Source organism: Drosophila ficusphila, unplaced genomic scaffold, assembly GCF_018152265.1.
Source record: "Drosophila ficusphila isolate 14025-0441.05 unplaced genomic scaffold, ASM1815226v1 contig_198, whole genome shotgun sequence".
Classification (NCBI taxonomy): Eukaryota; Metazoa; Arthropoda; class Insecta; order Diptera; family Drosophilidae; genus Drosophila; species Drosophila ficusphila.
In genome coordinates, this window is record NW_025064092.1 from 2,118,386 (window position 1) to 2,146,182 (window position 27,797).

At 39.8% G+C, this 27,797-nt stretch overlaps 3 protein-coding genes across 6 annotated transcripts in view; all 3 read left to right on the forward strand.

Moving 5' to 3' along the window:
- Positions 1 to 10,857, forward strand: part of LOC108094640 — a 54,624-nt gene extending 43,767 nt beyond the window's left edge. The window contains 5 exon segments of the mRNA XM_043207346.1: positions 1,001 to 1,046; positions 1,049 to 1,128; positions 1,959 to 4,116; positions 5,634 to 5,983; positions 6,120 to 10,857. Of these exon segments, the coding sequence (XP_043063281.1) occupies positions 1,001 to 1,046; positions 1,049 to 1,128; positions 1,959 to 4,116; positions 5,634 to 5,983; positions 6,120 to 7,028 (3,543 nt within the window). The 3' untranslated portion in view covers positions 7,029 to 10,857.
- Positions 10,858 to 11,492: 635 nt separating this feature from the next.
- Positions 11,493 to 19,297, forward strand: LOC108094723 (WSCD family member CG9164). Its single transcript, XM_017195465.2, has 5 exons — positions 11,493 to 12,056; positions 15,227 to 15,379; positions 17,124 to 17,250; positions 17,319 to 17,687; positions 18,239 to 19,297. The coding sequence occupies exons 2-5, from the start codon at positions 15,245 to 15,247 to the stop codon at positions 18,559 to 18,561; spliced, it is 954 nt and encodes a 317-aa protein (XP_017050954.1). The 5' UTR covers positions 11,493 to 12,056; positions 15,227 to 15,244; the 3' UTR covers positions 18,562 to 19,297.
- A 2,304-nt stretch (positions 19,298 to 21,601) lies between these two features.
- Positions 21,602 to 27,797, forward strand: part of LOC108094692 (inhibitory POU protein) — a 31,659-nt gene continuing 25,463 nt past the window's right edge. For all 4 annotated transcript variants that reach the window (XM_017195418.2, XM_017195419.2, XM_017195420.2 and 1 more), the window contains exon 1: positions 21,602 to 21,967. In XM_017195418.2, the coding sequence (XP_017050907.1) occupies positions 21,842 to 21,967 (126 nt within the window). In that variant the 5' untranslated portion in view covers positions 21,602 to 21,841. The remainder of the gene's footprint in view (positions 21,968 to 27,797) is intronic.

Sequence of the window (27,797 nt, forward strand, 5' to 3'; positions counted from 1 at the left end):
ATTGTAATGCAGTTTGTACAAGTTATTAGTGCACCTCCAGATCCACCCAAGATATATAATATAATATAATATATGTGCTAGTTTCAACGATCTTTGTCATGGCAATCGAGCACGTAATTTAATTATTCATTCAATCCAACTGCCAGTTGAAAAATGAAGTTGTAAAAAATAAACAAAGCAGGAAAATCAGTTTAACAAATTATAGTGATTATCCACTGTATATTATTCATGGAAAATATAATCTTGTTTATAGATAGAAAGGATTGGCATAGCCAAAATATTCGATGAAGAAAGTGTATCCATATTTAACTAAAAACAAAATGTTTTGCTTTTAACAAATTTTGTACAAATTCCAAAGATAATATTTTGAAATTTAACAAACCAACTAAGGGGAAACCCCTTACCCCTTACTTATCTAAAATAATTCTAGAAATAAATTTGCCATAGAAATTTTCAATATTATAGAAAGGAACCCTAGTTAATCTTAAATATTTTTTTAGGAAAATCCATACCATAGAAATGAAAATGGCTTAATGTTTGCCCGTTCTCTGTGATATTTTGTAACCGATGTTAAACTTAACTAGCTGCTTTTAATAGTTCCCTGCTACCGCTTAGTAAACAAGGACACATTCTTCCCTCTTAATTTACCAAAGGATACTGGATTCTCTGGTTTACAAATTTAATAAGAGAAACAGATAAACCCCAATAAAAAAAAATACAGAAGAAAACAAACGACACAATCGCTGACATTGCCCACTTGAATCATGATTTGTTCTGCATTTATCGTTTTTTGATTTTGGTTTAGCTTTCGAAATGATTAAAAACCGCCCGAAAGTTGCAGATATTCGTGTTGTATGTAATTATCCCCAGCTCCTAAACAGTAGTTTTGTATGTGTCTTTATGTGTCTTGCACTAGGATCGCGAAGAGCGAGCTGTTAAGTCCACACCACCACAGAAATCTCCACCTCACTCACATGTAACGTGTACGTTATCGCCGCAGGAATCGATCCAGGAGGAGCCCGAACGCGAGTTCAGCGAAGGCTTTCCCTGATCCAGCGATTGCAGCAGTTGAAAATAAAGAACGAGCCGCAGCAGGCGATTGCCGCCGATCAACCCGGCCTCGTCATGGTAAAGCTACTTGAAAACCACACACTGAAATCGATTACAACCAGATATAGAAACCAGATTGAGAAACTCCCCATTCTAGGTTGATTCTTATGATCTTTGTTTCAAGGGTTTCACATTTGAGGGAAAAAACTTGCATAGACACATACCCATTTTAAAAAATGGTAGTTAGCTTACTTTAGCCTTTTATTACTGATTTCATAATTCAGAAAAATAAATCCTAGGTGCAAAAACAAAATGGCCATATAGAGTATATATATTCATATAAGTATAACGCTTATATACTTTTATTATATTTTTAAAAATATAAATAAGTAAAGTAAAAACAAGTTCATCGATATTTACTTTTTGAAAAGCTTGGTTTTACTTTATAAAATGTGAGGCTCCCGTTTTTGCACCTAAGCGATATTATTTTAGAACTCCTTTTTCTCCGCTAATTAATTAATAATTAAATAAATCGCCTAGATTAGAGGGAACCTTATTTCGTAATATTCTTATTTAATTTTTTTAATGACAGTTATGCTATTAACTCTCGTTGAACTTAGAAATGAGTCAATAAGTAAATTTAACTCGGGCATTAGTTAACAAAATTAAACATCTTCCCAATTTGCAAGAATAGCTTCAAGACAAATTTATCACTATTCAATTTCACAACAAAAAGGTTTTACCAAAGTTTACACAGACATTTTTATGATTGTAACCATTGAAATATGAAAGCAGGAGTGTGAGAAGAAGACTGATCATTCATTGCTCCTTGATGCTCTATTAATCCGCCCAAAACCATCTCTCTTTTCCCGAAAACCCGAACCTAATCCGCTGAAATCGCCAACCAGGTCAACACGCCGCCGAACATCAGCAGCAAGATCGATTCGCATTTCGCAGCCAGCCAATCAATGATTCCCGGCTCGAATGGCGGAGGACTTGCGGCTCCTGGAGGACAATCCCTGACGGTGGCCCAGATCAAGCCCATCATGAAGGTGTCCTTCAAGCAGAAGATCCAACAGCTCCAGGGAGTGGGTGGTGGTGGTGGTTCGCCAGCCGCAAGTACAGGAGCCATTGCCAAGAAGGAGCCACCGAAATCGCTGCCTTTGGTGGCCAAGCACGGAGTGCCAACCGAGGATCCAGTGAGCTCCACTGCCCTTGGATTGGGATTGAGTTCGGTGGGTAGTTTGGGTGGTGGGGCGGCAAGTGCCACCGCTGGAATAGCCACCATATCGAAGCGGGTGATCAAGCCAAGTGGTGCTCACCGGTTGGCAACGCCACTCCAATCCGATACGGATACCGATGGAACGCCCATCAAACCCTGGTCCAAGCTCAAGTTGGCCACACTGATGTCCTCCAGTTACACGAGTCTCACCAATTGTTCTCCCGATGAGTTGACCTCCTCGCCGCTGAAGAACTACTCGCTGAGCAATATTCCCCAGCAGATGGAGACGCATCCGCGACCGAGACATCACAGTGCGAGGAGCAGTTCCCGATCCCCGCGACATCATCACCACCACCACCACCATCATCACACGCAACAAAATCTACAGCAGCAACAGCAGCTGGGAATTGTGCAGCCAGGACATCGAGGACAGCAATCTCTATTGAGTGCCACTGGAAGCCAAGTGAATCAGTTGGCCAGTGCTAAGCGGGATTGCTTGAGACTCCAGAAACCCGAGCAGCATTTGCCAGATGGAGAACTCACTGAACTCGGGGGAAATGGAAGGCGGAAGCTCTACCAGAGTGTCTTTGATCTCTCGCCGGAATATTGCGGCCTGCCCTTCGTGAAGCGTCTGAAGATCCTGAACGAGCGACAGAAGCTCGCCGAACTGGAGAGAGCTCTCCAAACGCGGAGCTTCAGCTTGGATTGCTCGAAATCCGGAACGGATAGCAAGGTGCCCATTACGGAGTCACTGTACCGCTGCTACAGTGATACCTCCGGCATCTACTCGCAGTTCCTCAGCACGTACGAATCGACCACCAGTTCCGCATCGATATCTACGAATACTTCTGCATCCGCATCCGCCTCGGCATCTGCATCCGCTTCAGCATCCGCATCCGCATCCGCATCGGCATCGGATAGCAATTCGCGGCAAATGCAATATGTTCCCCTGCCACCAAGTCCCGAATCCAATGAAACCATGGAGCGTCGCAAGCTGAAGAGCATACTAAAAAAGCTACAAATGGGCGGGCAGTCACAGAAGTCGGAGGAGGATAAGGATAAGGATAAGGATAAGGATATGGGGTCAAAGGTCAGAGGCGGCGGGCAGGGCCTGCCGGCGGAGCCCACCGTGGAAGGGTACGTGGCTAGGCACAGTAAGCTCTTGAAGAGTGTAACCTTCCATTCCACTCTTTCCAGCCCGCCCGCCACTTGTTCCACTGCCGCTGAGGAGTCGCCCTCCTACGGCGGTGGTGCGGCAGCGGCGAGTAACGGTTCATTCAATAACGGTTGCCCAATCGCAAACGCGGCGAGCGGTACAAGCGGTACGAGCGGTACAATAAATATCACCGGTAGTGCTTCCGTTAATTCGCGTTCAAACAATAATAACAGTAATAATAATAATAACAATAATAATAGTAATAATAATAATAATAATAACAAGAACAATGGCAACGGGGCGTATACGTGTCCATCGGTTGGGCAATTTCCGTTTCCGGTTTCGGTTTCGCCGACGTTGACGTTGGTAACGCCCACGAATTCGCCGCAAGAGAGCTACGTTCCATTTGCCGGCGAATTGAGCGTTGGCAGCGCATCAGCGTTGTCGTCACCGTTAGCTGCAACTTCATCATCAGCTGCTGCTCTTGCCACAACAGCTGCAACATCCGCATCCGCATCAGCATCGGCATCCGCATCCGCATCCGCATCGTATGTCGTTGAGTGCAAATCCGCGTCGTCGAATCAAATTCTACATGCGCAATCCACCACTGATTTGAATTTGAATTTGCAGCTCAGACAAAACACGAGCAGTACTTTGGGTGGATCGGGTCAAGGGCCACGCCTCGAAGGTAAATATATCTGCTTCAGATCGAGAATATATATTCACACATAGTCACTATAACCAGAACAAGAACACGAGCAATGCAACGCTTGTCACTTTCCATAAATCAACTTTATGACAAAGTATAAAAAAACACGCTTTGTAACTCTATCTATCTCTCTCTATTTGAGCATCTTTCTAAAATACACTTCAAACAAAAATCTGTGCATGTGTGCCAGTCACAATACAAACTTTCTCTCGCTTTCTCCTTGCTTTTTCTAACTCCTTTTCGATTGGAAACTTTCCTCCTTCGCCTTGATCTAAAACTTAATAAAACTCTTTGCATGATAGAAACGCTTAACAAAAACAAACTGTAAACAATCCAGAAAACAACGAAATATTTTTAAAATATAAAAAGTCCCACTTAAAATATATAACTACAAATAATTTACTACAAATTTTAAAAACTCTTTCCATTGTTTGTGTCAGCAAGTAAAATTATCCCTTGTATTCGTTGATAAACTACTACTTTATTATAAAGTTTTTCAATGTATATATTTCTTCTATAAAGTTATAATCTTGTATTCCGCTTTTTAAATATATAACTGCTTAAAAATGTCCATTAGATATTTTTAAAACTTTTTCCTTACGTCCATTTACTTAACTAACTTTAAAAACATTTTTTAATAAACATTTATCATTCTGTGAAAGTAATTGTAAAATGTATTCCTTAAAGTCCTCTGATTATTGAGTTTACCCACACCTCCTCAAGGTTTTACCCAAAAATAAAAGAAATGCTCAAGTCAAAATAAGTAAATTATGGTAGTCATATGGTTATATGCTTAGATCGTAAAAGGTTTTCAGCTGGTGTGCGGAAGTACAGTCACGCACGCATTTGGAACGAAATGGAATGAAACAGCCGCCATGATGGATGCTTAAGTCCTTGAGAGCATGTAACTAATACCAGCACAGAACCCACACTCACACTTTGCCAATGCTTTTGTACATACTTACACAAAAAAAAACCCACCAAGAACACGATCCTGTATATATATTAAACTATATAGAGATCTGAGCTGAGCTTTTCGAGGAGCCGGTGCAACACTTGTATGGTAATGGGAATGAGAATGTGCGTGGCGTATGTAAATAATTGTCGACGATGTACGTATGTATCAATGCCAATGCAAATGTTGCCTTATACACTTCTGATCTCTGTCTGATTCTGTAAAAAAAAACTTCATCTTACCCTCTCAACTAAACATCTGCATTGGTATTCTGAGCTTCGTTCCTCGGAGTCAACTGTACTTCTTAGTTAAAGCTGACACGTAACTGATTCAGAGTACGATAACCCAAGTATTTAGTGCTAAAAACGCTTTAACACCCACAGCCTAATTTGATGTAGTTAAACTCTGGAAAATACTATTGAATGTCCTCTCACCCGAAACGCAAGAGAACCACTTTTCGCCAGACACAACTGTACCCCCCTTTATTGTTCCATCTTAACCGTTCCCCGTACTCACAATGATGTATGTTTTGCACTTAAAGGCTTTCCGGAGGCACAGGATTACTTCAATCAGATCCTCAACGGCATCAATCACGTGATCAAGACGCACATGAACGAAATGCACTCGAAGTTCGAGACGCAATTCTCCAGCATGGCCGGCGAAGTTCGACGAAGGGATGCCATCATCGCCCAGCTGCAGCTCAAGTTGCGCTCCATCGAGGGCAGATCCTCGGTGGCCCCGGTGGCGTCCACCTCCTCATCCGCCTTGGTGTTGCCACTCAGTCGGCGGCAGAAGCGCGAGAAGATGTCCCAGTTGTCCGTCGACGACGACGAGCCGCCCGAGGAGGAGGACAACAGCAGTTCTGGATCCTCCGCAGAGCTCCTGTTCATGGTGGGTTTAATTAAGAAATAAGTATAGAAGAAATATAGTTGAGAAGTAAATATTTTGCTAAAGCTGTTCCTTCCCTTGCTATTATATTATTTTTAGATTAAACACTTTACTAAAACTATTCCTTCCCGTATTGCAGCGCGGTGATTCCCTGGACACGGTGTTCACCTCCTCGCCGCCGATCCAGGGAGGCAGAAGGAGTATATCACCGGGTCCGAGTCGCCACCATGCGGCATCGGCGAATGCGCTGAATTGTCCAAGTAGTTACTACGGAGGACCAGGATCCCTGAGTTCCCGGCACGCCCAGAGCCACCCGAGTTTCTACTCCGGCCAGGGAAACGGACGCAGTGGTCGGAGCAGCAGCAGTGGCTACCGGGAATGGAGTGGCGGAGTGGACAACCTGGGAAGTGGATCTAGTAGTGGCGTCATGGTGTCGGATGTTACTGGAAATCTGGCGAGGTTATCGGACAGCGTGATCCTCGACATTGGCGAGAGTTCCAGTTCGAGTTCCTCGTCCAGTAAGATCAACATGGCCGAAGTGGAGGACGACGACGATGAGGAGGAGGATGAGGATCCGGATCCGGATATGCTGGCACGCAGAAATCGCAGGCAGGATGAGGATGAGGATGATGATGGAGGCGGCGGTGGAAGGACGAGCCACAACGACTGGGAAGTCCAAATGTTGGCTGCTGAAATGGAAAGGCAGGAGCGGAAACGTGGTCACTCCTTATCCGATAATCTCGGCGAGCTGAAGCACTGCAGCACTTTTCTGCGAAGACGCCGAAAGTTCAGTGACACGGAAACGGAGTTCAGTGAAACGGACATGGAGGAGCAGCTGGCCAGATCGGCGAGTGGTTCAATGGATCCCCAGGGATCCACAGGCGCTTCTAGTTCCACTGGTGGAGGAGGCGGGTCCACCTCCGCTGGCCACCAAAGTGGAAGCCAGCGACCGAGGGCCTCCAGCTTGGATCAATTCAATCTGCGCTATGGAATCGGACGAGGAATATTTAAAGCAATGAGCATCGACCGTGATAAAGACAAGCTTTGAGAACTATAATCACGACCAAAACTAACCCGATTCCGATCTCAATTCCGATCTCGATCTCTATCCCGATCCCGATCCCGATCCCGATCCTTATCCCCATCATAATTCCCATTCGAATCCCAACCAGAAGCGGACAACCAATAAGCAATGGAATTCGGACAGTATTACCATGGTACAAGAACTAGGTATATATGTATATGATATACAAAAACTACGGAGATGTGAGGACATATAGATCTATATTCTATATATGTTTAGCCCTAACGAATCCCCCAAAGCAAAAACCAAACTCTATATATATATACAGATATACATATATAATGTAAAACCCGAATGAGATATATATATACATATATATATATATATATATAAAACAAATGTAGATTTAACGGAAACAACCAACTACTACTAAAAACCGAAAAACAACACACAAATAGCCAGAGAGTTTTCCCACCCCTGTTCCAATTTTGTTCCAATTCATTTCGCTTTCTTACATAGCGTCCTTGTCCGTACCGTTGTTTCTTTTAAATGTCCTTGCAAATAGAAGTATTAACATATAAAACATAAAAAATAGGAAACAGACTAATAGAAATTTTCAATTCGGATCATATGTGCACCATAACCTTAAATTTATTCCTTAATATTTCACTTGTCCGTTAGTTGTCCGTTATATAGAGTTTATTATGTTTTCAATTGAAAATTTTTATTTTATTTGTAAAAATCTTTAAGATCGGGTTACTAGGTATATGGTTTGCAAGCACACCCAAGAAATCGGTCACTCGATTCCAAAGTTTCCTGCTCGCTTCCGTTCGAAATTCGTTTAAATTCGCATTGTTGTGTGTGTGTGTGTGTGGCCCTGTGAGAGTGTGTATGTGTGCGAGCGAGATAGCACGAGAGAAGAAAATTCCCACATTAAACCGTCCTAAAAAACGTCCATGCCACGATGTGCATGCTTATTCATTTTGTACGTATCTTTATCTGTAACGAAATCTGCATTTGTATCTGCATCCCAATCAACTCGATTTCGAAAACGATCTCGTTCCGAACCCAAATCGTAATAGTTAGGCGTATTGATCAGTTTCTCGTTTAGTTTCGTGAACGGCGGGGGCGTGGGTCTCTCTACAGATGTATATACCTCTTATTGTTAGAGACTATGGAACATATATATACATATATATTTTAAGTACGTACATATATACACAGAAATATACATAGTTATATATCTATATATGAACTAGAGTAATGAAAACCGAAAGCTTTAATAACTTATATAGAGAACTATTTAAGAAACGTTTTAAATACTAACCGATTCGGATGAATGTTTTCAAATAGAACAGGCCAACAACACCCATTTCCGAAAAGATGAACACAAACACCCACACACACATGAAAAAATACACACACACACACACACACAAAACAAAAAAGCAAAACCCTGCATACGAATATCTAAATATAGAGCCTATAATATGCATAGATTAGCGATTTACTTGTTAAAAACACTCTCGTTTCGAGCTGTTAAGCCTATCTAAGCGTTAGTCGAACCTATCGAAAAGAACTTAGACTAGCCTCCTGTCCCCTTTTCCCCGACGCCCCTGCATCCGTTCGGTTTCGCTTGCCCTTCTGACCCTTGCCCCTGACCCCTGACCCCTGACCCTTTGACCTCTGAACTAGAGACATTATCTCGCCAAATGAATGGCAACTCTAGCACTTAAGTAGTTTAATGCCGTTCAAGGATCCATTACGAAACCGAATCGCACCGCTCCTCCCAAGAAAAAGCAAAATATTATCTGAAAACTAGGAAAAGAACACGATTGTTGATTGATTCTTGATTTTGGTTTTGATTTTGTCGTTGCTCTCTGAACTTATTGCTTAACTAAAGACAGTTACTAGCCAGGCCCTAGACGCACTCACTAATCAGCCGATAGATTCCGTAGAGAAAAGTTAGACACCCAACTCTAGAGTTTCGTAGTTTCAACTAGCCGCTAAAAAGGATGATAAGCTGTACTCAAGCTACTTACTATCGCACTGGCTATCTTGGCTATCGATAACTATCGTACTGTACTTAGCGCACTAAGCCAACACACAGCTACAAACACATACACACACCTACACATGTATACAAATTGAAGGATGTTGATGATAATCACAGATACCTTATTCCACTATAGCTATTTTACAGGTTGGGAAACGTAAGGTAGTTATCAATCTTGATCGATACTTTTACTGAAAAACATCGATAAGTACCGATTTCTATTTAAAATGATTACTGTTTCAAGGGAAAAATTATATTTTAATGGGTTTATTTTTCCTAAATTTTTATTTGCAAGAAAACCTTTACATTTACTTTATTATTCATTTATGTCCAACTATTATTAATTGTATTATGGATTACTATTATGCATTTAATTTTTTAAATAATTGTTAGTCCATGAAGGTTCATTGTTTTCCCTTGAAAAGTGTTGATTTATCTATTAAAAGTCCACGTACAGAAAGAAACAAAACCTGAAATTCAAGGAACAAATTCTCAAATGGGTTCAAACCACAAAAAACGTAATCTACAAACCAAAAAAAAAAAAAAAACGAAACAAACAAAAATGCAACAACTTAAATGGGTCACAGCCAGCTAAGCAGTCCAACTAAATGTAATAAGACAAACGACAAGCACAACACTTATGTAATTCAAAAAAAAAAAAAAAAGAAAAGCAAAACAAAAAACAAAAACAACCAGAGGATCGGGCAGAAGTAACTCTATAAGAATTTGATTTACTCGTTTATTGGGTTCCTTTGTTGAAGGCCAAGTTTGAATGCCAAGGAGAAAAACATTTAAATTGAATTACATACGCCAGGGACCACAAAATGTTTTTTTGTCTCTTTTTTATAAAAACGTGTAGACACAAAATGGAAAACCTAGCAAATTAAATGATAATAATGCCATAACAAGCAAAGTGTTATTGACCAGGAGGTAGCCGTCATATAATCATCGATAAACCCTTAGCACCCGTATTATATAGACCCCCGATTCCCGATCCCAAAAAGCATATATATGTGTATATGTCTAACTGATTTCGTACGTACCACTCACTCTTGGTTCAATTGTTGTCAGCCAACGAAAAGCTCTGTGAGTCAATTATGTATATGGATCATTTTAAAAAAAGAATTGTTTTTAAAGGAGACGCCATGACCGATTATGACCTATTTGTATTGTACTATATATATTGCATTGAATACCGCGGATTGTTGTCGTTGTTGATTTTAAATTTTAAATTGCTCGTCCTTAAGTTACCGATATTTTTGTACATTAGTTTAAGGTAGCGCATAATGAGTCCCACGAGTCTAGAGTAAATTCCTATATAAATGTATAAATACATATATATATTTTTTTTCCTCCTAATTGCTAATTTCGCAATGATGTTGACCGAATACTAAACAGAATGTACTTATAGTAAAATTATACGCAAAGATAATTTAAACTAAACTAAATGGAAACTAAACCCCAAAGCAAGCAAATGCAAAACCAAAACAAAGAAATTAGCACATGTTAAAGAAGCGCAAATAAAAGTGAAATAAGAACTTAAAATGAGAGCAAAAACTTGCCTTCGGTTGCGAGTTACTTTGTAGTGTGCCAAATCCACATCATATCAACTTTTACTCACCACAAGGTATGATGTTGCTGCAAAATAATACGAACCTAGATTCGAACACTAAATGAAAACCAAAACCAAAACCAAAAACCGATGCAAGTGAAGCAAAGACCCGTGCAACCAAGGTGAAATATGAAAGAAAAAACAAACAAAGCAAACAAACAAGAACTTATTTGAATAAAAGAGAAAAAAACATTACTTAAAAAGTATTTTTATTTGGTAAACATTTTAAAATAAATGGGAAATGCAAGCTATTTAACCAAATATTCAAGAGGTGATTCATAAAGTTATTATAAAATAATATGAAATTGGTTAATCATTCCTCATTATACTCGTTATATAATTCTTAGATAATGAGCATTTGAATAAATCAATTTATATTGAATCGAAAGCAAAGTGAAGTTAGCCTTATCTTTAAACCATGATTTACCAGAAACCTACGTTTCGATTCGTTTAGGAAACTATTTAAAACCAATAATTGACTCCCTCAGCTTTAGTATTTTTTTAACCCTGCCACCGCCCAAGCTTTTCAAGTACAATTTCGAACCCCTTTCGGTTGATTTGAATATTTTCATATCTATATGATGGTGCTGCTCCACCTATGGACGAATTGAAGAAACTCCAGATAAATCAAGACCTGCGCATTCATTCCCCATAAACAATAATACAAATCTGATGGAAAAAGGGGTGGTTAAAGGAGCTTTCCACTCCGGGTGGCAACGCCAACGAAAAAGCTTTCGTATTTCATCCCCCAAAGTGGCGATGCTGCTGCTATTTTTCTGCTTCTTCTGCTGCTGCCTCTTTGGATTCCGATTCCGATTGCGATTCTTGTGCCGCTGCGAGGGCAGAAATTCTCGGACACGGAGCACGTAGCACGTAGCACGCAGAACGCTTCGGAATCAGCGAGCGGCGAGCGGCAACGACTGCGCCCCAAAACATTGCGCATACGACGTGTGGACCGACGCCGAGTGGCACAAATAAATAGTTCACATTTGCTTGGCTGCTGCTGCTGCCGTTTGTTTGTTTGGCCCTGTTTGCCCAATTGTTGTTGCTGCTGCCGGATTTCTATTTGTTTTTTCTGTGATTTCTTTTTTTTTTCCTGTTTTTTGATAAATATTCTGCGGTGTTTTGTGCCTCGTTGTGTGTGTCCGTTTTTCGGTTATATTTGAAAAGCGTATCGCGAATGGGAGTTTTGTGATTCCACCCGCGGAATTCCCCCCGTTTCATCCCCCATACCCGCAATTTATCAGCAACTCATAGATTGCGATTTTTCGGTTGACATGTAGCTGGGATTCTGGGCGTGTGGCACTGTGGCACTGTGCGGGTGTGTTGTTGTTGGCGGTGGTGGCAGAAAGGAAAAAGGGGCAAGGATCCGGAATCGGTATCGGTAAGTCAAACAAACATTCACAACAGCAAAAACGCACGAAATTATTTGTTTACATCTCACCGACAGGCACCGAAAAGTGCGAAATAAATACAAATTGGTGAGGCAAGGGGGTTATGAAAAAAGGGAGGAAAAGTGGGGAAAAGTGGAGGAAAAGTGGAAAAGGGGAATGGTGTGGTATGGTATGGGGTTATTTGTACCATCAGGAATTCGTTCGCAGAACTATTGTTTATTTGATCTCATGCATTGTTTCGTGGCACATTCGCCCCTTGCTGTGCTTATTTTTGTTTTTGATTATTCTGCACATTTGTTTGGCTTTGGCTCTTCGCAATCAAAATGCATATTTATGGGGTCGTCGATTCATCGGGGGAAAATGGGGACTCCCCTTTTTTTTTTTTTATTTTTGGTTTCTTTTTTTTTTGTGGGGCATGGGAACCAATTGCGAGCATTATGTAAACCGGTGGGCTGGGTCGTTCCACCTGCGGTGCCATCGGTTTCAGTTTCGGTTTTTGGCTTTGGTTTTGGTTTGAGTTTATGGTTCTAGTTTGAGTTTTGGTTCTGGTTCACCTTTTGCCTTTGATTATGCGCTTCTGCTCGCTGCGCTAATGCGCGTGGCTTTTGTCTGATTTATGCCGCAAAACAATCAAATTATAGCCAGCAAACAGGCATCAGCCATGAGGCAACCCCTTCTGACCACCACCACTGCTGCTGCTGGCTGTAGCCCCCCTCATTTTTTATGATATTTCTCTATTTCCCTTTGCGGCAGCCGAGCCATTTCATTATATAGCCGCTTGCATGCACTGAGCGAAAAAGCAACGAAAAAGGAAGTAAAAGTATTGTACAATATATATAGTTATATCAGGCATAGACTTGCAGCTTAATTTCAATAGTACTAGTTAATTTTGGTACAAGAATGCAGACATAAAAATGATTTTGATAGGATTAAGTGATTTTAATTATTGAGTATTTATTAAAATTCTTTTTGCTACTTTTTCATTTTTAATTAAACAACAAATGATTTTAAAAATCGATAACGGTTTACTTTCATTCAAAATATTATTTATTGAATATTTTTGAAATGTATGATGATTCATCCTCAAAAATAAATAGAGAGTAAATAAATATTTTATTATTTTTTTAAACATAATCATCACCTAGAAAATATAGATCTTTATGCATATTTTAAGGGTGTTTTCCAACGCTACAAATATCTATGAATTGCATTTCAGTTATCTCTCAAATCTACAAAATGTTAGCCATCAAAAATCTGTTAATCTAATCAGTGAATCAAGTCCTTTCCCAAAGGACACTTAGTGTTTCCCCGAGTGTACGTTCAGCTTGGCTATTTTTTATGCGGCTCTTGCTTTTGTTCTCCCTGGGCTTTTTGTTTTTGCCTGCGTCTTGTTTCAGCGTTGAACTAGTTTTTGGGCCACCACCGCCACTGGCGGCGGTTGGTGGGTGGGTGGTTCAAGGAGTTCCGGCCGCTGTTCGGTGGTTGTCCGCCGTCTTCCGTTCCGGAGTGCCGTATCTTATATCATCATCATCCAGCGGCTTTTCCGCCGGCATCCTTTGCGAGGTTTTTGCTTTATTTCGGGGACCGGCGAAAGTTTTATCGGTGGCTCAAGGATACGCGCAGGCCAAGGACGAGGACCCATCGACCGCCCCTCGCCGCCTTTTGCCCAGCTGTTGCATAAATTTTCGCATTTGCCTGCTTGTCTTCCTCATGTGTGTCTTCATATGGGATGTATATGTGTGTGTATGAGTAACTAGTATTGTGTGTGTGTGTGTGTGTGTGTACGTTAGTGTGTGTGATGGGGTGTCCTTTTGCGGATTTCGTGAGCGTTTTATGCAGCTCAAGGAATTCCGTTGAAGGCATGACAAGGCTTTTATTCTCTTGTTCTCTTTTCCCCCCTTCTCGTTGCCCTTTTTTTCGATGGGTATTTGGGGCTTTACTTAGAAGCAGTGCTCGCCAGGATAAGTCCTTTCTTATCTGAACAGGTCGGGATTATCTCCCATCGCAGCCTGAAAGCTTTTCCCTTAACTAGCTGGTATTTATTGCATGCAATTTTGTGCTTATCCTGGAGAGCTTGAGATTAATGAGTTGAAATGATTGCAGAATTTTATTTGTTTAAGATTTTCTGTAAATACGTTTATTTAAATATGTTTCTTGTTCTCTTAATTATTGATTACATTTTAATATTTATTCGTATGTAACCACTTATTATTATCTAATTATTTCAAGTGGCTTTTAATGCAGCATATAAATTATTTTGATTAACTTTATAAAAGCAAATATAAATAACTGCTACATATATTCTTTTACTCCTGTTCAAGGTGCTGAAATTAAATTATATTTCCCACCATTATATTAACACATAATGGCAATTCCCTTACTTTTACTAGTACTTCTTCTGCTATTAAATTTAATAGGTGCTCAAGATAATTTTGTTTACCAAAGAATACCTTTTTGGCTTTTGTTATAACCGCAGTTAAATTTAGCATTCTGCATAATTATGTCACATTTTCATGTTCCCATTCCGCACTTTATAATTTCCCTCAATTTGTTTGTTGGTGCTCTCCTTCGCCATCAAAATAAAGTCTCTACCTCTAATGATTTTGGGGCTGTGCGATTATTGACAATCACTCAACGGAGGCCTCCATCAATAAATATGGATGGCAAGCCATCATCAATCATTTGAGCTCCCTAAATATTAAGTAAGAGTATCCTCCTTTCGTGTTCTCCAGCTGAAAAGCCAGTCTTCTCCTCAGTTGTTGTTGTAGCTCTGTTTTTTTCTGAATTTTCATTCGCAAGCCAAACTGAAGTGTCGCTGTTTTTGCGGGTTGTTCGGGGTTACCAAGTCGGCGGTTACCGGGCTCCCATTTGGCCAAGTTAGTCATGATGGTCGAGTGGAAGAGAGAGAGTTCGCGGAAATGAAAATGTAAATTGCTCCTTGCGCATTTGTTTCGTTGTCATAACAAAATAAACAACGCAGGAACAACAACGCAAATTGATTCCACTTTTGTCTTTCGTTCGGGCGAGCAGATAATTGGCTTCATTAATGCGAACCACCGCCGTTCATTTGAATTATTTCCGCATAAACGAAAGATACTACATTAGATAGTACTATATTAGATAGCTCATAATAATCGTGGTTAATCATCTGGCTTTTCAGTAATGCAAAGACGGCGATATGGCACTGCAAGGCTGGCGCTTTTTCGGTGTCTCGGCAACCATCATCATCTACATCGGCGGCGTTTTGTTCCTCTCCATGAACAACATTCCCGGATCGCATCCCAAAAGACCGCGCATCGAACGCTTCGCCGAGGTGAGTCACGAACTTTACAATCCAACAGCGAAGGGAAAGGAAACTCGAGTGGCAGGTGACAAGTGGCAAGTGGCAAGTTGAAAATGGCAGGTGGCATGTGGCATTCCAAGGGAAAATCTACGAAAATAGCCGGCCAATCTATAATATAATGTGCGGAACATTTCTTTCTGGCACAGCAGTAGATTCTTCCTTTAGCAACGCCATTTTGCTACAAAGTATAGCTTGTGTAAATGCCAATTTTATCATTTTTATTGCCCATAATAATAGATTAAATCAATTTAAGTAAATGATTAAAATGGCAGTTAACTGCAATAAGTGGCAAAACCTTTAAGGACTTTATGCAGTCATCAGATATGTCGAACAAAATAAACTAATGCAGTTCGTTAGAGACAGCCTAATTGGCAAATTCCAAAAACGAAATACCAAATACCAACAGAAATGACTAGAAGGCGCCCATTCAAAAAATGTTTGTTTTGCCAAAAACTAAGTACACAAAATGGCTCAAAAAACCCAGTTTTTTTGGAATATCTGAGAAAGTACTCCCCCAAATGTGGAATGGCATACATCGTTGAATTCGTAATAAAATTCTGATTCCGATGGTATAAACACCCAAAAAATGGAAATTTTGCCATTTTTCGCAAAAAATGACGATGTTACCCCTTATGAAAATTGCAAAAATTGGCCAAAAATCAGTTTTTTTTTAATCGTCCAAAAAGTGATTGGGCTCGTTAACTGTGGTCATAAGGTGCTCAAAACAGTGTTTAGTTCCGCTGTAAGTCACTAATTGGCCTTATTACAACCGAAAAACCACTTAAAATATAGTGTTTTCTACCGGAATTTTCAACTGATCTTTCCCAAATCAGTTTTTATGAACTAATTAAAAGATCAATTAACTATAACAATTAATTTTGCATTCGGTGGCATGAATTACTGGGCTTTTCTAGTTTCCAGAACTATACTTTGTTTGGCTGCAAGTTGTTTCTTGCCCAAATAACAGACAAATTACCAATGGAAAAAGTTTTTTTTTTGCCCAAAACTACATAAAATGACTCAAAAAATTCCAGTTTTTTAGCAATATCTCCGGAAATATTCTTCCAAATGTGGAATGGCATACTTCGTTGAATTTGTGATAAAATTCTGAATCCGATGGTATAAACACCCAAAAGAGTTGAAATTTTGCCATTTTTCGCAAAAAATGAAAATTGCAAAAATTGGCCAAAAATCAGTTTTTTTTTGAATCGTCCAAAAAGCGATTGGGCTCGTTAACTGTGGTCATAAGGTGCTCAAAACAGTGTTTAGTTTTGCTGTTAGTCACTATTTGGCTTTATTACAACCGAAAAACCACTTAAAATATAGTGGTTTTTAAGAAAATTTTCAACTAATCTTTTCCAAATTGATTTTCACCAGCTACCTAAGGGATCAGTTAAATGACAATTAAATTGCATTCAATCAAAGGGAATGTTGGGCTTCTCTGTTTTATATTTCTGAGGAAGTAATCTTTCAAATGTGGAATGGCATACGTCATTTTAAGTTATTGGGTTTTAATTTCCGCTTGTCGAGTTTTGCTGGGAATGATCTGAAAATAATTATTAAACAAGAAAGGAAAGCTGGGTTTGTAGATACAAATTAAAAATATAAGACGACTATTAATACCTGTAATAGCTACAAGACTTTTGGTAAAAATTCAGCAAGATGAGAGACATTAGATATATGTATTATATTATATATCACATTTTTTTCGCAGTTTCCAAGCTTTCATAGTCCTCGGTTTCCGATGCCCAGCCGAAAGATGACGATACGCTGGTGTCGCGACCTAAAGTACATAAATCGAGATCTTCCAATCTACGCCGACTACAAAGCCGACTTCTACAGTGAGTAAATTAGATAAACCCAGCTAATTCCGTTCACATATTTAACCCTTTGAATGCTTAACCCGTAGCGGCCCTGCCCAGCGATGTGAGTGCCGCCCTGCAATCCCTGCCAGCTTTGACCGCCTTGGCGAGTTTTCCGGGGAGTGGGAACACCTGGTTGCGATATCTTCTTCAGCAATCGACGGGAATCCTCACGGGCAGTATTTACAAGGACTATGGCCTGCTGAAGACCGGCTTTCCGGCGGAGAACGTGTGCAACAGCTCAGTATTACTGGTGAAGACCCACGAGTGGGGCAGCAAGGCGTGGGCGCCCTTCTCCAAGGCGATTCTCCTCGTCCGGGATCCCGAGAAGGCGATCATCGCCGAGTTCAATCGCCAGAGTGGCGGCCACATCGGATTCGCATCTCCGGATCGCTACAAGCGCACCAAGGGAAAATGTACGTTTTGGGGGGATATATACCCACCATTGGGGTTTACCCCAATTTAATCCAATTATTTCAATTAGGCAGACTAACAGAAAAAAGGGTACTCAATGGCTTATGGAAATTTTATTGTGGAAGTTTTCCAAATATCAACTTACTAGATTGGTTTGCCAATTTAAAAAGCCAAACAATATTAATTGCAAAATAAATATGAATTTCTTTCCAAGTCAAATATTAATTAGGAAGACATTTTAGTTTTTGTTCCCAAAATATAATATAATATAAATGGAAATTACTTGGGTTAACAGTTGTTGAAAGAAGATTTTAATCAATCCATAATGTAAACAAAATCTTAAACAAAAAATAAAATAACCTTTTTTAACAGAATGCAAAGCTATAATGTAAATTAAGTAAGGTGTTTGCTTATTTTGTGATGACTTTCGTTATTGCTGAAAAGTGTATAGCTTTTCTTTTCACTATTCAAGACAATATACTTTTATTTAAGCTTTAAACGTGGGTGTGTTCTCTGCAAATAATTAATGGCCTTTCTGTGCTTCCCATTGCAGATTGGCAGCAGTTCGTGAGCAATAAGCTGAAGGGCTGGGAGGTGATGAACCTCAGCTGGGCGCGCAACTTCACCGGCGGCATCAAGGTGGTGTTCTACGACGACTTGGTGCACCACACGGAGCGGGAGCTGCGCTCCATCCTGGAGTTCCTGCAGTTTCCGGTTAACGAGCAGCTGATGCGGTGCGCCATCATGCGGAAGGAGGGCATCTTCCGGCGGAAGAAGCGACTGTTATCCTTCGATCCTTACACGGATGCCATGCGAGCCGAAGTCCAGAATCGCCGGCGAATCGTCTACGGAATTCTGGGGCGTCAGGAGCCATAGGATATCTATACCCACACACACCCACGCACAACACAGAAACACAAACGTTCACAATTAATTGTTTAAGAACTCTGGGCAACGAGAAGGGGAATCGAATTCGTACCACCAACAACAAGAATGAAAAAATAACAAAAGAGGAATGAAAGTAGAAAGTAGTCACAATTGCAACGATGCACAAGGCAAATGGAATTGCAACCGACGAAAATCCCGACTCATCACGATACGTAGGACCATAGATCTCATCCACAGGGAGTCAGCAATAGTTAGTAATGCCCCTCCATTATTAGATCCATTTTTGCCCCTCCAGAAAAAAAAAAAGATCGTTCCGAATCGTTTGCTGCTCGCTTGGCGCATTAGTTCAAATTCAGTTCAAACTCTAGTTATGATATGGTATTTATGGTATTTATATAGACGCATACACTTAGGTTGATACATGTACGTACGAGTATTTGGTATAGGCTATACAACAAGGTATTATGATTCCTGAACGAATTTATGAAATTCATTATAGGCCATGTTGTGCTTCATCGCTCACCCACTCAAAATGAAACTCAACTCAACTCATCCGCAACTTATCCTTTGATCGCGTTGAGGTCCCATATTAGACTATCCTTGTAAAAAGTTTTATACACGACTCTACAATAACTTGTGAAATATTAACGATGGAACGTATTAGATAATTGTACAAAAAACGAAAACCGAGAAATCGAATGAGAAACAATGAAGAGAATTTAAAAACGAAAACTGTGTTTATTTCTGGGTTGGTTTTGGGATTGGGCTTTTGAAAAGTCCTGGGAGCTTAAAAGCTTTAAGCAAAAATATAAGGGTAAATGCGATACGATTTCAGGTCCTTGCAAAATTGATTTTCTGAGCTTTAAGCATATCTCAGCTTTTCCTTAACCCAATAACTTTACTAAAGCTTCAAATGCTTTTATTCGTTTTTTAACTTTTAGAAGCTTTAAGGATGTAGATAAAACGCTTTCTATAAAAGTCCTTCATTTTTCCAAACTAGTCTCATACATAGATGACGCCAAGAGTGCTAATCAAATATTAAAAAAATTAATTTTTTAATCTTAAAAAAATATCCCTACAAAAATTGGATATAATAAAGGGGTATACAAACAAAGTAATCATCACTTCAATCATTTCACTTCACTTGCTCTTCTTAACAAATTAGTTGAACTCTTAAACTTAAAAAAATGGCTAGCTATAAAAATGTTTTTTACCTTTATTGTTTGAAATCCGTTTGATTACAATTTCAGAAAAATATACGCTAATAAATAAATATTTTTTAATTAATTATATGACCTTTTTTAAAATATCTTCAACAAATCAGTCGCTTAATTTCAACAATAAACAAGTACTGAAACAAACAATAATGTATCAAATTACAAAATCGTATCGGATGGTCAACTTACTATATTTAATTTTCAGTATATAGTGCAGATATAGAATACAATTTTTATCATGGGTTGCTTGGCAAAAGGCACCCTGTTGTGGTGCTGAAGGAGCACTAAAATCGGGACACCCTGTAGGTGATTTGCCATGCTGCATGCTTTTAACAGTTGCACTGCAACAACTAGGCCTGCCTCCCTGTTTCCCCACTCTTCCTCCCTCTTCTCCTCCCATTCTCCTTCCCCTTTTCCTTTCCCCTTCGAACTGACCCACCTGCCGGCTATCCCTGACCCATCGCAGCCCCTCCCACTCTCCCCCATCAGTCCGCCCCTAATTCCCCCCTCAGCTCCTGCAACATGAACGCCCATTTTTGTTTTGGCATTGTTGCCCCGCGTTGGCGTTTTGTGTCTTTTGTTGCGGCCCCTACAACCCCCTAGCCCCAAAATAAAAATAAAGAAAAAAAGCAGGCAAAAGCAGGCAAAATGCGGAGAAAAAAATTGTGCCATATGCTGGACATTTGCGGGGCATTGCGATGCTCGTTCTTTCCAAGGGGACAAAGGAGAGGAAATGAGAGAAGAGGAGAGGAATGGAGAGGAATGGAGAGGAAAGGAAAGAAGGAGGGAAAGAGGGGAAAGAAGGGGGAAACAGACTTGCGATGAGTGGGTGGTTGGGTGGCTTTCGGGTGGGTGGTTCGTCGCTACCCCAAATGGAAACCACTGCGCAGCCGCCGAACCACTGACGCACTGACGGCATTGGCTTCGTCAAGTTTGGAAGGATACGCCGCTTAGCTGCCACACCGCCGACTGTCCAATTCCAGCTGAACGAAGGCGCCGGCAGCGCTGCCCGCTTCGTATCGCTGGCCAATGAAATGCGTCGATGGTGTGTTATATAAGGAGTGCGGCTGCCATTTTGAGGATAGCGCCAAGCGCCGGCCACGCCCACGCTGATAAATAATGAAAACATGTCGTCCGCCCCATTGAAAATAAACTCTGAAGTTAGCGAAACTCATCATAGAATTCTTTATCACAACACCACGCGCGCTTGTCTAGTTGTGAAATCAGTGTCCTGTGCGCTGGCGTTTTTCCGTTTTGCTCTCGGCCGTGACAAAAAATTTTTGGTTGCAGGCCTCTCGGAAATTTTAGCGGGACGGCGGTAGCGGTCAGCGGTAAGCGGTAAGCGGTAAGCGGTAGGCGGTAAGCGGTACGCTCAAGCCAACGCGGTACACGCGGTTCAACCAAAAGCAAAGCGGTACGGTCAGCAGAAATATACACACAGCAACACAACAACAACAACAACTACAACTACAAGTACAACTACAACTACACCTACACCCACACACACACACACACGCACACAGAAGAAGAAGTGAACAACAGGAAACGGAAATCGCCACGCAAAACGGTAAACAGTTTGAACGCCGACGCCAAACCGTTTTTACCATTTTTTCGAGTGCGCGTAATCCAATTAAAAGTACCCAAAACAAAAATATAATTTACCGACGGCGGCAAATCAACGCCTCTTTTTTTCCTTAACCAGCAACATTTTTTTATCTGTGCGTCTTTTTTTTCTCAGTTTCTCCGCAAACGCGCTAAAATCAATTAAATAGCAAATAGAAAAAAAAAGAAAGAAATAAAAACAAAACCGGCGAAGCGAAAAGAAGTAAAATAAGAAAGTGAAGTGAATTGAAAGCGAATCGAGGAAGAAGATTAAGAATAAGAAAAATAGGGCGCTTTTAAGTCGGCCCGAGTGCATTTGATATTTGTTGATGTCCTGCATGCAGGACACGCGCTAAAGCTGTCCCAGTAAGTGCTTCAAAATTTACTCGCCAACCACATTCGACGCCTCCAGGGCGTTCAAGCTGGAGGAGGATTTCGTCGGCGGCTGCATGACAATGTCGATGTACTCGACGACGGATAAAATGAAAATGTCAGCGCCCAGTTGTTTTCCAGGACGCTACAGTCCCTCCTACCGAAGTTCGGAGCAGATGCGCCGCTGCATGCCAAATCCGTCGGTGAGTATCGTCGCACCCACCATCGTCCATCCACCGTCGTCCCCCAAAGGGACCACTCCAAAACTGAAGAGGTTCTACGAAAAATTGGGATTAAAGATGGTTCCTAGACCGCAGGAAACTCCTTTCTGTGTTTTAATCCTTCCTCGTAGAAGTTCTCCTTAGAAAATCAAACGATTTCATCTTAACCAAGAAGAAGGATTTATATTAGATATAATAGTTAATAAACAATAACATTGGGAACTCAGAAACTAAAGAAATATTCGAATAACAAAAGCATCAAGCCCAATCCTTAGTCCTTTTATTTGTTAACTTCCAGGATCAGCATTCCTATAATACTCCCTTTTGTGATTACACTTTTCATAATATTATCAGTAACATATCCGAAACTGAAGATTCCAACCATATTGGATTAAAAATCCTATCCTTGTACATGTTGTCCTTACATAATCATACGTCCTCATCTCAATCAAGTTTAAGGATTTCTATAAGGCTTAGTGAACGAAAAACTTGATTTTTAATAGAATGATATGCAAGTAAAACTGTGGTATTTATTAACAAGTATCATCTGTAAATAATCTATTGAAATTACCAATGCTTCACAATTTTACCACAGTTTTAATTTTGGGAAAAAAAAATTTAAAAAGGATGTGCCTTCTTCAATCTTTCAATCTTCAAACGCCCAATTATTGTGGACTAAAAAATACTTATGGTGAATTTGGCTGAATGAAAATTTAATGTCATATTACCCGAAATACATTCGCAGAACGTTTTCACTCGTTTTTTCCTGAGTCATTGGAAAATAAATTAATTGTGCGATGGCACCTGAACACTTTCCGGCACCGCAAAAATGCAAGTCACGCTTACGTCAATGAACTATAACGACTTTCTCATGGTTTATATAAATCAACTAAAGGGAAAATTATAAATAATATTCTCTTGAACCTAAAGTGCTCATATTGTATATTTCCCCATATAATATCTTTGATAAACAAAATCTGTATAGAGATTTAAAAACACCTTAAACACAAAACCAAGGCAATATTTAACACATCACTTTTTTTTTAATTCCGACTTTTTTAAGACAATTCTGACAAAACAATCTTCACATTTTCTCAACATACTATCATAGTTCTATTAGTACTCCCTTTATTTATTGTTTACTAGATAAAATAAACTTTTAAATCACTGGTACTCGCTTTCATATGCCACAAGACATTTAAACACTCAACGTTTCCTGCTCATTAAGACCAAGCTAATCACAATGGCAAAAAGGAAAGTTGGCAACGCATCGCAACCTGTTCCTGTGACCCGCAAATATGGTCCCCATTCATACTTTCCATCGCATTCCGGGGCTGAATGAAGAGCACCCGACATCCAACCCAGTTGGGCGATGTGAAAAGCTCGGGAAAGCCGTGTTTTTCCTGCCTGAATGCATTAATAACGAATAATTCGGAGTATTTGGCAGGCGTCTCGGAGTTTGCCAGCGTCCTCTTGAATCTTTTATGAGCTTTGAGTTAAAAATTGAATGGGAACATGGGCAGACATTAAATGGTTATTACTGACAGTTCTCAGACATGTTTATTGATGTCAGTCTGCTTCTGGCCAGGATTACAGGTGAATAAAAACAGGAAAAGTAACAGGAAAACGAACAGGAAAAGTAATACTTCAACGGAAGTGGAAATGGAAATGCATTTCCTTTTTTCCGTTCGCTATAATTTCCTACAAACATTTGTCTTAATTACGGCGGGAATGTCGCCAAAGTTTCCCGGATTGAGTTTTGCCCAGTTTTAAGGGATTTTTACTACCCACTAAACCCAATCCATGCCCAAACCCAAACTCAGGGGTTGTGCAGCAACCTTGAAAAGTGATTTGAAATTCATTTGCATTAATTATTTACCAACTATTTGTATGCGCTGCTGACCAGCTAGACAAATAAAAAATGTAGAGCCACTGGGCAGAAGAACAAAGGGAAAACAAATTACGAGCTGGCTGAATGAAAATGTTTATACCCTATGTGATAAATGCAAATTTTAACTGAATTTCTACGAGAGAACTGAGCAAAATCAGGCAAATAAAAACAGTTGCCTAATAATGTATGATTGTGAATAAAAACAACTTTTCAACGACTTTTAAACAGTTTATGGAAACAAGAATATCAAAATTTACATATTTCATATCTATGTAATTTTAGCTTTTATATATAACTTTGTGTTTCTTAAAGCAAACTCGATTTTTATAGAATTGAAATAAATTAATGAATGAATAATAAAAGTATAGAATTTAAAACAGAAAAGTGAAAATATAAAAAAAAAACAGGCAGTCCAGTTTTTGAACAAATAGGTAAATTTAAAATATTAAAATTGAATTCACTAAGACATTATTTTTAAATAGCATAACATTTTAGCTCACAATTGAATGAATAATTTAATATTTAGAATTTGGAACATAAAAGGAAGCAAAAGAAAGAAATTACCAGAAAATAAAAACATAAGAAAATGTAAATTTAAAACTCTCCACTTTAATTTCAATTAAAGTTAAAAAACACCAATAAAAACTAAGTGGCAGGGCAATTTATGGAGGAAGACTGTCTGGTTTCTTCTGCTACCCTTTGCTAGGGCATAAAATGTGCATAAACAAATGAGAAAAGAGACTTGAAAATTGTTGGAAAATGTCGAGGGCCAGGCGCAAAAAAAAAAAAAAAAAAAAACTTGATTGCCAGAACAGGTGAATGGCAGTGGGGGGTTATCTTTTCATTCCCCCTCGCAGACCACGGATTTCCCTAGCATTTTGCAACCCCGCCTGCAAGTCCTTAAATTAATCCGACACAGAAGCACTTTAAAAACAAAGTAGAGCAAAAAAAAAAGGAGAAAATCACTTCAAGTGTATCTTTCTTTAAGGGGCAACAACTACATTTGCTTATCGGATTTATCCCCCCTCCCTTCCTCCCTTTCTCCCTCTTTTCCTCTTCTTGCCGCAGCTTTGACCTCTCACCCTTTCCACCAGCTGGCCGTTAGCCACTTTTCGGCTTTTTGCTGGCTGCCAGCGGACCAAGTTGAATGATCAAAGCGGCGGATTTATAGGATTTATATGCTACCCTTGGCTGGGCATTAGACAGGGCGAAGCATCGAGGGAAAACCAGGAAGAAGGAGAGGATGAGGGGGAGGAGTGGGAGGAAAATTCGGGGAAGGGACGCGCTTTTTGGCTGGTTACAAAAACACTTAACGCCTTGCAGTCCATTAAATGGAAATTTGTCGCCGATCCCCTGAACCAGAATTCACTCGTCGAAGGCGAAAAACCAAAAGCCAGAGAAGTGTGATTTTCAGAAGGGAAAATGAAAAGAGTAGAAGGGAGGGGGGAGGCGGATGGGCGATTTTTCAGTAAGTGTGGGGTGAGTTTTCCAGGGGCAGTTGTCATTTAACTTGAATTGTTTGCCAGCCGCGTTAAATGGACAGCGGCGGCGTTAATTTGATTTAAATATTCATAAACTGCATTAAATGGCCGCGACATTAAAACACGACCAGCAGGAAGGCAATTGACAAATTATTGGCAAAACAAGAGATAAATAAAAAGGAAGGCAGGAAATGTGAGACCAGTAATGCGATGAATGGAAAAAGTCGGACGGCGATTTGAATCGAAGGATTAGCAACTGAGTTTGTGCTGAAACTGGAGGATTAAGTAGGGGAAAAACTGTTTGGTATATCAAAGAACATTATCCCCCGCTTATATAAAATAAAGAAAGTCCTTGAACAGTTCGGAAAATAACTTCTGATGACTAGTAAGTGCTTGTTTTAAAGAAGCATGTAGTTCATATTAAAACAAATTAAATAAAATGTAACGAGAAAATGTTTTATACAAAAATAGTTTCTTAAAAAAAGAAGTTAATAGAAAAATAGAGTCTTAATAATTTTAAACGTGGATTTGAAGGACATGCTTCCTTAATTGGTTTCTATTTCTTGCTCAGTAAAACCAAAGAATTATAAAAATGTAGATCTTACCTCGAATCATTCACTTTATTTTATTTCGAAAAAGAAAACAACATCAATTTCCAACATTTTTTATATGAATTAACAAAAGTCTGTAAAGGTTTTCAAAAGATCCTGTAATGAAGAGAGACATTTAAATTACTTAGGAGTACATTCTGCAAAGTGAGCTTTCCTTTAGTCTTGTATTTTATCAAAACACTTCTTTAAACATCCGCATAAAACTAATCCAATGTTTTTCCGCAACTTAAATGATATCCTGCGCGTTTTAAAGTCTTGCCCCCCTTTCGAATTTAATTGCTCCAGTAATCGGAGGCGTGTTTTGCAGCGCAATCGATAAAATTAAGCATTCAGCAATGCGTATCTATTTACACACATCATCAATATTAAATTCCCACAAAAATAAACAACAACAAAACAAAAAGTCAAATGTTATACACACATACATATATGTAAGGCACACCAATACCTACGTACGCAGGCGACGAGACTCACGTGGAGAGAAAAATGACACAAACAAACCAGTGCGAGACAGAAAGAGAAGGACGACAAAAAGGAAAAGGAGAAAAGGCGAAAAAAAAAACAGTTTACTTGATTAATTTTTCACACTAATAAAGAATTTATGTGCAAGTGTCAACCTGCACTGCACCACCCCCCTTTGCACGTGTGTGTGTGTGTGTGTGCGTGTGTGTGTCAGGTCAAGACAGAGTTCTGGCCATCTTCCCTCTCTCTCCCTTTGCCCCACCTTCTTCCTTTTGGGCCAGGATCCTGGCCTAGGTCGTGTCGAGAAAGAGAGGGCAATAGAGAGGTCCTGGCGCTGCATAATTTGATGAATGACTGCGCATATTAATTCGCAAATTAATTTAGTCTTGTATTGCGGTCTACAATTTATTGGCCAACAAACTGTTGCGAATTCTGGTCAGGAGTGTTTTCCCATTTCAGTTAGTCCTGCAGAGGAAAATGTATCTATTTGAAATGCTAATAAAAAGGAAAAGATATTTTTAAAAACTGTTTAATTACAAAAAATATAAACAGAAAATTTAACTATGTACAAGTTTTGTAATGTAAAACAGACAAGTTTAATTTATTCTATCTCTTTTGAAATAAATAAACAAGTAATATTAATAAAAGAGCAAGCAACTTGAACTCTTAATAAAATGCAGATTAAAAAATTAAAACTTAAGGTATCTCACTTCAAAAACTGAATTCAATTGTTAATGATTTTTGCCCTGAAGCCATCAGTTATATTGCTGATTTTGTATCTTGTAATTTTGATACTCAACAAATTAAAGCATATAATTAAAGTTATATAATTAATTGAAAAATGACTTAAAGTAGAACCACTAAAAAGTTACCTCGAAAGTATAAAAAGTAAAATGAAATAAAGGTTCTGTTGACATAGCCGACTTTTCTCACTGCACGGAGCGCCTGCAAGGACCTCTTATCTGAGCCTTTGTGTCTGCCAGTTGCGTTGGCATCCTGAAATGGGAGCACGCATAAACGTGGCCATTAAGGCAACTGTCGCTTCAACGGTAATGCGACCCCCTTTTCTTCGCCCACTTGCAAGCGCAAACAAACTGTCGCTGTCAGATTATTTGCACACCGCCCACCAACTGCCACGCCCACCTTCCCCTTGGCCAACCCACCGCCCACCTTTCGACCAAGTTTAAGCGACAATGAGGGTTCGGCCATGGTCGAATGGTTGGATTGTCGAATGGATGGATTGTCGGATGGTTGGATTGTTGGATTGTTGGATGGTCGACTGGTCGAATGGGCCAAGACGTCATTAAGAATGCACAACATTTTGATTTCTACAATGGCCGCCGCCCGGTTATTGCGGTCCTACTTGG

Bases quoted from the DNA above. Each gene is read 5' to 3' on its own strand.
- LOC108094723 (XM_017195465.2), top strand. From the start codon at position 15,245: ATGGCACTGCAAGGCTGGCGCTTTTTCGGTGTCTCGGCAACCATCATC. The intron at 17,251-17,318 runs GTGAGTAAATTA...CTTAACCCGTAG, and splicing joins CTACAAAGCCGACTTCTACA to CGGCCCTGCCCAGCGATGTG. The intron at 17,688-18,238 runs GTACGTTTTGGG...TTCCCATTGCAG, and splicing joins CAAGCGCACCAAGGGAAAAT to ATTGGCAGCAGTTCGTGAGC.